Raw genomic sequence first — 12,814 nt, forward strand, 5'->3', positions numbered from 1 at the left:
CAAGAAACTAGTAATTCGTGATTTAATGTTGCATTTGGACCGTAGGATTTGGATTTAATGATTATTTGAAATTACTATTAGTGGTAAACTTAAAATCCAACTCAAATACCCAACAAATATCTAATTGATATTTGAAGTTCTTTGTAATGATTTTGTCAAATAAACTAATAGATTTGAAATTGTAAGGCTCAAATACATTCATCTAAATACAACTTATATATACATGCCATCAAATTTACAATACAGTTACGTCAACTAACTACATTTTTTTTTCATCTGAATAATTCAACCCTAACCCTTGGCAATGGGTAACACCTAAATGTTGATCCCAAGTTTATAATGGATGGAGCCACGTATTTTTTTTCACAAGGATAATGAAAGAGTAACATGACTCCTGGTAGCTCCAACATTGGTATAATATCTCATGAGATCGAACAACCCAATTTCAATACATTGGAAATCAAGAGATTGATTTTAGTTGTTGAAATTTTGATATACGTGATTACTCCGATGATAATGAGTATAGATCCGGCCTAGAATCTTATTATGGAATTATTACATTGCTATCAATGCCATGCAAGATAAATTGAAAAGGACGATTAATTATGGACATTTAATAATTCAAGGTAGCTGTTATGATATCCCTGTTAAAATTCAAAAAATCAAAGGTTGAGCAGCCGACTCAAGTCAGCCGAATATACCTGTGGTTCGAAGTAATTCACATACCGGCAGAACTATCAAAGTTACAGAAGCACATTTAGGAAAAATACCCATCCATGTAGTATCTAGTAAAATATAAATGTCCAAACCAGGGAAAAAAACTAATGGAATCTTACGTGTACTGAGACGCATCTCTAGTTCATCAAAATCAACTTTTGTTTGAAACAACAAAGAATAATCAATCCAACACAACCAGAAAGAACTTAAATAACATGAAGCCAAGCTAAAAGACGTAGAAAAACAGTTAATTACAATGATTTGAAGTTCTTTGCATCTCTCTCCCAATGAAGGAAAAAAACCCAAACTTAGGAAACTATTTAATATACTGATAGAATTCACAGGAGGAAGATTAATGACCAACAAAGAACAGAGAATTTATATTCTATGAGAAAGCCAGTGACAAAGACATGGCACTAAACACTCCCTGTTGGGTGCTGACTCATGCTCCCGATTCTGTCAGCATGTTTAGGCCTCCACGCAGTCCTCCCCTTGATGACTTCACCTCCACCCTCTAATCGCAGCAAATGCTGGCACTCGACAAAACCAGGGTGTGCCAAATCACCAATTCCCTTATCCAGTACAGAACAGAGAGACTCCAGCACGCTGTCCCTTGTGCATTCCCTCCGATATTCTAGAGTTATGCCAGCAAGCTCATGAGTCTCCACGACCGGCAATGGTGCACTCTACGGTGAAAAAAAATGCAACGAATGCGATTAATTTGAAGCAAGTCAAGAAAGAACACAATGGGCCATTAAAAGTTGGATGATACACTGTGAATTTAGTTGATGGCGTTATGGTAGATGCATCATTTTCATGTATTTCTGGGAATTTCAACGCTTTCTTCTTGTTTTAAGGATATCCAATTCTAATTTAGTGTATTTACTTCTAAGCTTGGGACTTCACTTTCTGAATCTCCAGTAAAACATGAAAAGTCATGGCATTATTCCACACTGATCACGTCCATGGGTATGAAGCCACGGTTTTCATGAGGGAAAAAAAACAAATAGTAAAAACTTGAGACATTGAGAAAAGTACAGTGGACCAAACATTAATCTTTTATAAGGTGTGGTCAATGACAAAATGATAAAGAGAAACAAAAAGCTAGTACTCCGGACAGATTGCACATGGACGCTCACTTCTTTGCAGAAACAATCTTCACTAGGAACAAGATAGAGTTTGAGGAAAATTCAGACGATTTCCAAATCAAAGAAAAAAGTTGTCACAGTGAACTAAAATTGGAGAAGGGAAGGGGAAAAGGAACAGGCTGCAACCTGTTCGTGATAAATTGTGTACTTTCCATGTACTTGAAGCAAAAAAATGAACAAGAATAAGTCGAAGTAACAAAGGAGTGAGAGAAAATGTTCACCTCAAGAATCCAGCCAACATATTTGACATTATTCACGTGTTGGTTCACATCTAAATCAGTCCATCTTGGCTGCAAGCAAGTGATAGATTTTAAAGGAAGTTAAACAGAAGGGAACCTGTGGTGATACTTATACACCAAATAGTTTTTGAAAACAAAATAGTTCGCTGCTTACAGTTAAACCAGTACGGATATAATCTGCAGTTGTATCATCAAGTTTTGGTAGCTTCCTAGATTCCTGGTCCACCACAGGAGGAGAATCCACAAAATAGCCACCTATTTCATCCCGAACCTCATCTGGAATTTTAGCTAGTCTCCGGGTCTCTTTATTCATCATCACCCATTGACTGATGCCATGCAACAAGATGACAAATATTTTCAGTTAATTAAACTTGAAAACCTGGTTGGAAAAAATCAACCTTTAATTCAAATAATTCGGAACATGATTGAAGCTTTGAAGTATAATGATAGTCATTTTCCAGTCATCACCCACATACACAAGTTAAAATAGTTATTTGGTAAAGTTTTACATTTTATTGAAAAGCAAAGTATAGCACTGACAAAATACAAAGGAAACAACAGACATCAAAAGATCAATAAAAAAATCTGACTGACTGGTTGGATAAGTGCTAAAGTAATCTAGCAAATCCAAACCTGGAAGCTCTTGTTAAGATATCTCCGGTGCTGCGATCACGTATAAGCCAGTCTCTGCGCATGCCATTCTTCCCAGAAGCAGCTACCCAAGTATCTACCTGAATAACATCACCCCTGCAAGATAAACATGTAACTTACAACACAATATCTTTTGAGTCTATCCACCACATGATCGCAAGGTTTAATAAGACTAGAAAAACAACCCCTCTGCTAGGCGATACACTAAATTATCAGTAAAAACTTACCAAGTAGGATAGCGATCCACGAGAACCTGCATTTTAGCAACCACCCAAATTAAATTTCTTTTGCACATCTCAGGAGTTGAACCAAAGCCATCATTGAGCAGTCCTGCAGTCTTTACATGATTAAGAGCTGTTTCCTACACAAAAAGTTCAGAGTTTGTCAAACAGGAGCCTTTCAGCTTTCAGTATTCCCAACTAACGAAAAGATAACAGGCATGTAAATGCATCTCAATAAAGAAATCCTCTTGGACCTGCAAATGATTCATCAACGTCTCTACAGAGACAGTCCGATCAGCACCTATTTCATATGACCTGATACTGAAGTTTTGACGAAATATCAAACCGTTCTGCATGATGCTCCCTAAACCAAAGGGATCATCAATCACATCTAAACGTTTTGGTTTCCAATCAAGCATCATCCATTGCTTCTCTGCTGCCAGAAATATTGTGGTGATGGCGGCAAGGAGCATGCTCCAATCAGGTAATTGGTTGATAAAAGTCCTTGGAGGAGGGGATGATGTCACCTCGTCTTCAATCTTAAGACCATCCATTACTCCAACCCTTGTCCCATTAACCCTGGGTTGGGCTTGTGCATTGGCCTTAACTTGTAAACGTCCCGAAGATGTGGATTTTGACTTAACACCATTCCCAAATGCATCAATACTTGAAGCAATGTTTCCTTCATTCTTTCCCATTGCTTTTCCAAAAGAATCAGAAGCTGGAGAAGCTACTGAGAAAAAGGCAGATGTTGCAGCAGTCGTCACCATGGTACCGTTAGTAGAATCTTTCAGGATAAGCTATGAGAGGATAACAGATTATAAATTGTCGGCAAATTGTTATCCACGAGGTTATCCCAAAAATTAGTCCAAAAGAGCTGTGTAAACTCTGCATATCAATTGAGATTTACGATAAGAATCTATAAAAATTCGCCTCATATAGACTGATAAAAATAACTTATAATTTGTGGTAACCCGAAAGGCTTAAGCCTGTACACTAAGAATTAAGAAGGAACAAGAATAATTGTGGATATTTGCCGTGCAAATTTCAGGCTGAAACCATGCAGAATTAAAAAAAAAAAGGAAAGGCAGTGAGAAAAGGCCAAAGAAAAAGAAATAGTAAAACATTATTTTCATCCTCGCAACGAGATGATTTCAAGCAATTCACATGAGCACATACAAGGGATACGGTACGAAAATTTGAATTTTCCCAGCTATAAAACTTCTTCACGACAAGTTTTTAATGGCTATCCTTCGAAGCTCAAAGGCGGACAACAGAAAAAACACTCTCGTGCCAAAACAAAATCAGACCCAGAAATTTAAAACACCAAATTCAGATTTAGACATCAAAAAACAGGATTACAAAACAAAATCCTCTAAAAAGGACCAAAGCCGAGACGATACAAAGACAGATCTGGGAATCCAAAAACTAAACAAAACCGCCGTAGTTACCCCCAAATTCAAATTCAGAATGTAGACTAATAACACACCTTGTCAATTTTATCCCGCCATTTTCCAAATGCAGACCCAACAATAATAAATATTAAAAATTGCAAACATTCAATCAACAATGGCAACGAAAAACCCCACCTTCCCAATGTAAAAGATCTGAGACAAAAACAAGTGAATCGAACGTACATCGATGAAAGCCGGGAAGAGAAACCAACCCTTGATCGGCCAACCCTTGAACGTCGATTTTCTTCTAGGACTTGCAATCGTGGAAGGTCCGTCTGCCCCTCCCCACCTTTGATTTTTCCGACAGAATCTTCCAATAAAAAAAGTTTCCTGGAAGATTCTATCTGAATTTTCTTGAGGTTTTTGGGAAAAAAAGGCTGGAAATTCACAAAGAAAAGAGAGAGGGGAAAGGGACAGGTGAGGTGATCAGTGAGTGGTGGGCATTTGGCGCATCCGCTGTCCCGCATTTCGCTCCTCTTTAATAGTAACGAAGAAGTGCCCAAATTGCTAACCTGGCACTCCCGCCTCCTCGTGGATCCAAAGTTTACAACCTTTGTTTGTTCACCGTTTAATCCCCATTTTCAAAATTAATTTTTCAATTAGGTCAACTAAATTAACTAGATGCGTGTCGTCATCGAATGGGCTTCCATTTCACATGATTTTTATTTTTATGAAATTGGTACACTGGAAAATATTTTGATTAAAAGAAATAATTTCATTTTATGTATGGATAAGATAAGATTATCCAATTATTAACTATACCTAACACTTTGAAAATTTATTTGTTTATCTCACGTTAATCACGGTCGAAATGTATATCAATCAATATGATAAAAATATGTTGTTAATTCAAATTTCTTGTTTATTGTCAATGATTTATTCAAATTTAAAATAAGATATTATGTCTGTTATTCAATTGTAACAAACTCATTTTTAAGTTATTAATATCAAAATCTAAGAATATTTACATAATCTATTTACAATCAAATGTTGAGGATCCGGTGTCCGAGAGCTATTTGCATACAAAATTTACGTGAAACATTATATCTATATATTATTTAGAAATAAAACAAGAAATCCCGTTTATCAAAATCGTGTAGCCTAGTGTTCAAAATGCGGTTTATCATGACAATTACCGTAGCGACTTAGAGTAGTTTAAGAAAATTTATCACGTCATGTTTCAGATTACGAAATCTCATATTTTATTCTATTTTTTTATGATGTTCGGACAATAAAAAAATGCAAAAAAATAAAAAAATTAAGACTCGCGTGCATATTTAGATAGAATATATTTTTCGAAATAAATTGCATGTATGTGGATGTTTGAATAAATTTTTTCCCGATTAGTGGGACAGAGGAGTGATGATTATATGAACATGACGTCGCTAATTATATTCTCATGTACAGTTTGCTTGTACGCTAGTTATTCCTAGTGACACGATTTTGACTTTTTTTATTATTCCTAGCGGTACGATTTGACTTGAGAAATTTTTATTAAAAAAATTATTTTTATTTATTTATTTATTTGTCCCTGCCCGTACCCTGATTTTGCATCTCCTAATGTTTGGTTTGCGTAAATCTTTGTGTGTTAGTTGCCTAACAGTTCGGCTTTGGCTCCGGCACAAACCCGTTTTGAGGGATCGGTTGTTTACAACAGTCTTGGTTGGTGCCTTTGCCATGGGTTCTATTTGGTGTATCCTTTTTCTGTATGTTTTTATGCTTATCTATTATTAGTTCATTGTTACGAGGGTCGTGGTTTCTATCCATGCTTTATTTTATAAGAATGAAACTCACTAATAACGTAGAATATGAAAATAAGAAGATATCTTAGTATTTTCTAGGTGAGATGCCTTCCAAGAAATGAATTGGGCATGGGAAAATCTTACAATTTAAGTTGTGGAGTTCAAATAGGAGTTACTGTTAGAAATATTATTTTCTACAATGAGCTTACATATTTAAATAACAATTATATTATATATACTATCTAATTAATTTTGAGTCTAATAAGTGATTTATAAAGTCTACTCAATTATATATTTAAAGTATGGAATTTAATGTGTAGAAATCATATAATATTAGGATTGATGGGATTCTAATGAAAGGGTGCCCCTCATTGAAGGGACACATTGAATGGTTGTAGTCCCCAAACCAAATCTATATAAATACATGTAGTTATTCTTCCTTCCCCATTTTAAAGAGAGGACTAAGGAAATTCTAATAGGAATCAAAAGTGAGAAACTTGTTGATCTATTGAAGAATTAAGGAGATTTGGTTGTGGAAGGCTTCATCCAAGACAATTTATTTATTATGGATTCCGGTATGTTTTATAGTATTTATTTCTGATAATTTGACATGAATGTTTAAAGATCTTGTTGTGGTTATGACATTTAAAGTGCCAACAAGTGGTATCAGAGCCATCATTCATGGCATATTATTGAAATTTTTTTTTTTTTTTTCGGATAGCAGCCTTCTATGTGCATTTGTTTGTTTCTACTTTCCTTGCCAATTTACGGTTCACGTACAGTGGGTTAGCACATATGCAATTTATGTACTGTGTCTTATTAATGCTGTGTATATATATGGCCTTGTGATGGATTCCGTGCATCATTTGAAATTTGATTACTGTTGCGAGAATTCCTTGCCAACTTGTTTATACCGTAAGTTTTTTTTTAATTTGATTTGAGTATGGATTAATAATTGCTAAACATATCTTGTTTCATGCATATTATTCCAACCGCTCATCCATCACCAATGGTTGCACCATTTCATTAGTTGTGGCCAAGTGAAAGTTGCATCATTTCATGGAGTCATATTTTTATTAAAGGCTTTTCATGCTTTATAAATGATTATTTTCATTTGCATTTTCACATCAATTATTGTTACTCTTAAATTTATTTCTACATGCGAATTTTAAGCCTTAGCGCTTAAAATCCAAATTTACAAGATATAAACTCTTGAGTTTGGATTTTCTAAGCTTATACGCTTAAATTCGAACTTTAGAATTAAATTCGAGAGTTATCTTTTAGTTTCGAATTTTTTAAGCAATTGCGCTTAAATCCAAGTTTTACAAGATATATACTCTTGAATTTGGATTTTTAAGTTTAACGCTTAGAATTCGAAATTAGAAAGTTCAAATTTGGCCGGTATGGGGCGGCGATGGTGGTCATAGTGGGTGAGGGATAACGGTTAAGGTATAAAAATCAAATAAATATTAATTAATTAATTACTAGTTTGATTGATTAATTAATTAATCATAAAATGATTTATTTCTTTTTAATCATAATTATTATATGAATTGGATTATTGTTTTTTTAATCTATATGACAAATTCAATTCATTTAATATCCAATCTTATGGATTATTTTGTTATAATATTTTAATATAAATTGATTGAAATTATATGTTGCCAAAGTAACCTCTATAATGTAGATTTATTTATTTTGAAATATTATAATGTGTGTCTACTATTTATGAAAATATGATCGGCCCAAAGGAAGATTATTATTTGGTCAAATAATAGACATGTTAATTAGTGTACGGTAATTTTTAAATTATTTTACATTATAAATATTAAGTCGGTCCAAAGAAAGACTTACTATTTGAGTAAATTTAATTAATTAAGTATTTGATTACCATGTCAAGAGTACCATTTGCAATTGATATTTTTTCCAAAGATTAAATGTCAATGTTGTGTTAGGTATCTTGTTTTCGGGCCCACCATTATGTGGAGTATTTAATCATATCATATGTGTGTTTATTTATTTATTTTATAATTATGATGTGATTATGAATTGCGAGCATGATATTTTATGTTTTATTTGTTCAGTCAATACTTCTGCTTCTACTATATCTGCTAGTATCAATTCCGTTCCTGTGCTTAATGGCACAAACTTCAAGAATTGGAAAGAGAATGTCATGATTGTTTTGGGTTGTATGGACTTGGACTTTGCGCTTCGGGAGGAACGACCTGTACCTCTTACTGAAGGGGGTTCTGCCGATGAAAAGGCGAACATGGATAAATGGGATCGTTCTAATCGCATGAGTCTTATGATCATGAAACGCTCTATTCCTGAAACCTTTCGGGGCTCTATGTCCGAGGAGAAAGTTGCTACTAAGTTCTTAGAGGAAATAGAACAACGTTTTGCAAAGAATGAAAAGGCCGAGACAAGTACTCTTTTGGCTAATCTTGTGTCCATGAAATATAAAGGAAAAGGGAACATAAGAGAGTACATAATGGAGATGTCTCATATCGCTTCCAAACTAAAGGCACTGAAGCTACAATTATCCGATGATTTGTTGGTGCATTTAGTTTTGATTTCTCTCCCTATGCAATACAGTCATTTTAAGGTGAGTTATAATACTCAAAAGGATAAATGGACTCTTAATGAGCTCATATCTCACTGTGTGCAAGAAGAAGAGAGAATAAAGCGAGAAAGAATCGAAAGTGCAAATTTAGCAACTGCCTTTAAGGACAAGAAAAGAAAAAGAGGAAAAGAAGCTGCAGTTGGGACATCAAACAACAAGAAGCAAAAGAAACAGAATACAGAAATTAGATGTTTCTTTTGCCGCAAAGTTGATCACTTAAAGAAAGATTGTCCCAAGTATGCCAACTGGCGTATCAAGAAAGGTTCGCTTCTCAATTTAGTATGTTCTGAAGCTAATTTGAGTTCTGTACCTAAACACACTTGGTGGATAGATTCTGGTGCTACTACTCACATAAGTGTGTCTATGCAGGGTTGCCTGTGGAGCCGACGGCCAAATGATGCTGAAAGATTCATCTATGTGGGCAATGGTGAAACAGCGGCAGTAGAGGCTATAGGAACTTTTAGGTTGTTATTAAAGACAAGTCATTATTTGAATTTGGAAGAGACTTATGTTGTACCGTCTTTTAGACGGAATTTAATTTCAATTTCTCTTTTGGACAAATTTGGTTACTCTTGTTCATTTGGAAATAATAAATTTAGTCTTTTTCATAATTCAAATCTCATTGGTACTGGTTCTTTATCTTTACATGACAACTTATATTTATTGGATACTATTGTCTCATTTAATGAAACCTTGCAAACAAGTTCACATGGTACAAAACGAAAATTAATTGATAAAGATTCCGTCACACTATGGCATAAGCGTTTGGGTCATATTTCTAAAGAAAGAATTCAAAGACTTGTGTCGGATGGAATCCTTGATCCCCTTGATTTTACAAATTTTCAAATTTGTATTGAGTGTATAAAGGGGAAACAGACAAACACAAGAAAATTAGGTGCAAACAGATGCTTGGATGTCTTAGAACTAATTCATACTGATATTTGTGGACCATTTCCTACAGCTTCGTGGAATGGCCAACAATATTTTATTACGTTCATAGACGATTATTCAAGATATGGGTACCTATATTTAATCCATGAGAAGTCTCAAGCATTAGACGTATTTAAGATTTTCAAAGCTGAAGTTGAAAATCAACTTGGCAAGAAAATTAAAGCCGTCAAATCTGACCGTGGTGGAGAATACTATGGCAGATATGATGGATCTGGTGAACAACGTCAAGGACCTTTCGCAAAATACCTAGAGGAATGCGGTATCGTCCCGCAATACACAATGCCGGGCAAACCCAGCATGAATGGTGTTGCTGAAAGACGAAATAGAACGCTTAAGGATATGGTTAGAAGTATGATTAGTCATTCTTCTTTGCCAGAATCTCTCTGGGGAGAAGCTTTGAAAACTGCAGTTTATATCCTCAATCGAGTTCCTAGCAAAGCAGTTGCGAAAACCCCTTATGAACTATGGACAGGCAAAAAGCCAAGTATTAAGCATCTTCATATTTGGGGTTGTCCAGCAGAGGCAAGACCTTACAAGCCTCATGAAAAGAAACTGGACTCTAGAACTGTAAGTTGCTACTTTGTTGGTTACTCTGAGTGCTCAAGGGGTTTTAAATTTTATGTTCCTACTACTAAGAATATTTTTGAGACAGGAAATGCAAGATTTCTTGAGGAAGTTGAGTTTGTGGAGGGAGATAAAGTTAGAAATATTGCCTTTGAAGAGGAATTTGTTAATATTCCTTTTATTGCAATTGATAATGGTCAAGACGTTATTCAAAATGCAAATTCGGATAATCAAGGCAATATAGAAAAACCACAAAATATAGAAACAACTTCTGTAGTGCAAACTCAACAATCTGAAGAAAATATGCCATTACGAAGATCCACTAGAGAAAGGAGAACTGCAATTTCGGATGACTATTTTGTTTTTCTCCAAGAAAATGAAAATGATATAGGCATGGTGGAAGATCCAATCAACTTTCATCAAGCCAAACAAAGTCCCAATTCTCAAAAGTGGATAGATGCAATGAATGATGAGATGAAATCCATGATGGAAAATGACGTTTGGGATCTCGTTGAATTGCCTGAAGGTGTCAAACCTATTGGTTGTAAATGGATATTTAAAACCAAAAGGAATTCAAAAGGCAATATCGAGAAATATAAGGCACGTCTAGTTGCCAAGGGGTTCACTCAAAAAGAAGGCATCGATTATAAAGAGACTTTCTCTCCTGTTTCAACGAAAGACTCTTTTAGAATCATAATGGCACTTGTAGCTCATTTTGACTTAGAGTTACATCAGATGGATGTTAAGACTGCGTTTCTTAATGGTAACCTTGATGAAACGATATACATGACGCAACCAGAAAACTTTGTATCAGGCGACCCAAAGAAAATGGTTTGCAAACTAAAGAAATCCATCTATGGTCTCAAACAAGCTTCTCGTCAATGGTATCACAAATTCCATCAAGTAATTATCTCATTCGGTTTTGAGGTAAACAAAGTTGATGATTGTGTATATCATAAGTTCAGTGGGAGTAAATACATATTTCTGGTATTATATGTCGATGATATCATACTTGCTAGTAATGATATAGGCTTATTGCACGAAACCAAGAGATATCTGACCAAGAATTTTGAGATGAAAGATCTTGGGGACGCCTCTTTTGTATTAGGTATACAAATACATCGAGATCGCCATCGATGCATTCTTGGGTTATCACAAAAGAGCTATATCGAAAGAATTCTTGATAGATTCGGCATGAAAGCATGTTCTCTAGGAGACACCCCTGTTGCTAAAGGGGATAAATTTAGTTTGAGTCAATGCCCCAGAAATGAGTTGGAACAAAAGGATATGCAGAAAATTCCTTATGCATCAATTGTAGGAAGTTTGATGTATGCCCAAGTATGTACGCGTCCAGATATTGCGTTCATTGTGGGAATGCTAGGCAGATATTTATGTAATCCAGGGATGGATCACTGGAAAGCAGCCAAACGAGTTATGCGTTATTTGCAAAGAACAAAAGATCACATGCTCACTTATCGGAAATCAGATAATTTAGAGATCATTGGGTATTCTGATTCTGATTTTGCTGGATGCCAAGATAGTAAAAGATCCACTTCAGGCTATATTTACTTGTTAGCCGGAGGGGCTATTTCATGGAAAAGTGCTAAGCAGACACTCGTAGCTTCATCCACTATGGCGGCAGAGTTTGTTGCTTGTTACGAGGCATCTAATCATGGGATATGGTTGAGAAATTTTGTCACTGGGCTGCGTGTTGTGGATAACATTGAAAGACCGTTAAAGATATACTGTGACAATAATTCGGCAGTACTTTATTCCAATAACAACAGAAGTTCTTCGAAATCGAAGCATATAGACATCAAGTTTCTTGTTGTTAAAGAAAGAGTTCAGAGTCGTCAAATTACTATAGAACATATTGGGACAAACTTTATGATCGCGGATCCGCTTACCAAAGGATTACCACCTAAGGTCTTTCACGAGCATACTGCTCATATGGGTGTTGTACTATTTGATGATGTACATGTTTAGTGGGAGTTTGTATTTTGATGTTCTTTGGTACATATATACATTTTTATGTTTGTGTTCTGAAGAATAAATTATTTGGTTCAAATTCTTAAACTCTGAATGTTACTTATGATTTATTTGATCTCATTAAAGAATAATTTTGGACTAGTTGGAATTAGGCATGTTGATCACATTGCATGTAATTTCCATGCTACACATCCATACTTGATCTATGTCATTGAATATATCAGTAAGGTGACCATTGATGGATCTAGTTACGAATTAATGTAACAAAGATCGCTTTGATTCCATTCTGATATATTAGATGGACCAGATTGTTGCTAAGAAAATTGGATAGTTAATTTTGCGCATTAAAGTCCATATAATATAATTGATCAAGAAACATATGAAGCCCAAGTGGGAGATTGTTAGAAATATTATTTTCTACAATGAGCTTACATATTTAAATAACAATTATATTATATATACTATCTAATTAATTTTGAGTCTAATAAGTGATTTATAAAGTCTACTCAATTATA

The 12,814-nt window shown here is 34.8% G+C and overlaps 1 protein-coding gene across 4 annotated transcripts; it reads right to left on the bottom strand.

The window, feature by feature from the left end:
* Positions 1 to 858: 858 nt before the first annotated feature.
* On the bottom strand, positions 859 to 4,942 carry LOC140825413 (palmitoyl-acyl carrier protein thioesterase, chloroplastic-like). 4 transcript variants are annotated; one of them, XM_073187175.1, is made up of 7 exons: positions 4,614 to 4,942; positions 3,231 to 3,776; positions 2,983 to 3,116; positions 2,738 to 2,851; positions 2,259 to 2,430; positions 2,087 to 2,155; positions 859 to 1,403 (listed from the first exon to the last, which is right to left on the bottom strand). In XM_073187175.1, the coding sequence occupies exons 2-7, from the start codon at positions 3,744 to 3,746 to the stop codon at positions 1,134 to 1,136; spliced, it is 1,275 nt and encodes a 424-aa protein (XP_073043276.1). In that variant the 5' UTR covers positions 3,747 to 3,776; positions 4,614 to 4,942; the 3' UTR covers positions 859 to 1,133. The 4 variants fall into 4 exon arrangements, with proteins under 4 accessions (XP_073043276.1, XP_073043274.1, XP_073043273.1 ...); XM_073187173.1 differs by having other exon boundaries at positions 3,231 to 3,864; positions 4,643 to 4,941; XM_073187172.1 differs by having other exon boundaries at positions 3,231 to 3,864; positions 4,614 to 4,939.
* Between the last annotated feature and the right edge of the window lie 7,872 nt (positions 4,943 to 12,814).

This window comes from Primulina eburnea, chromosome 3 (genome assembly GCF_022965805.1).
Source record: "Primulina eburnea isolate SZY01 chromosome 3, ASM2296580v1, whole genome shotgun sequence".
NCBI lineage: Eukaryota > Viridiplantae > Streptophyta > Magnoliopsida > Lamiales > Gesneriaceae > Primulina > Primulina eburnea.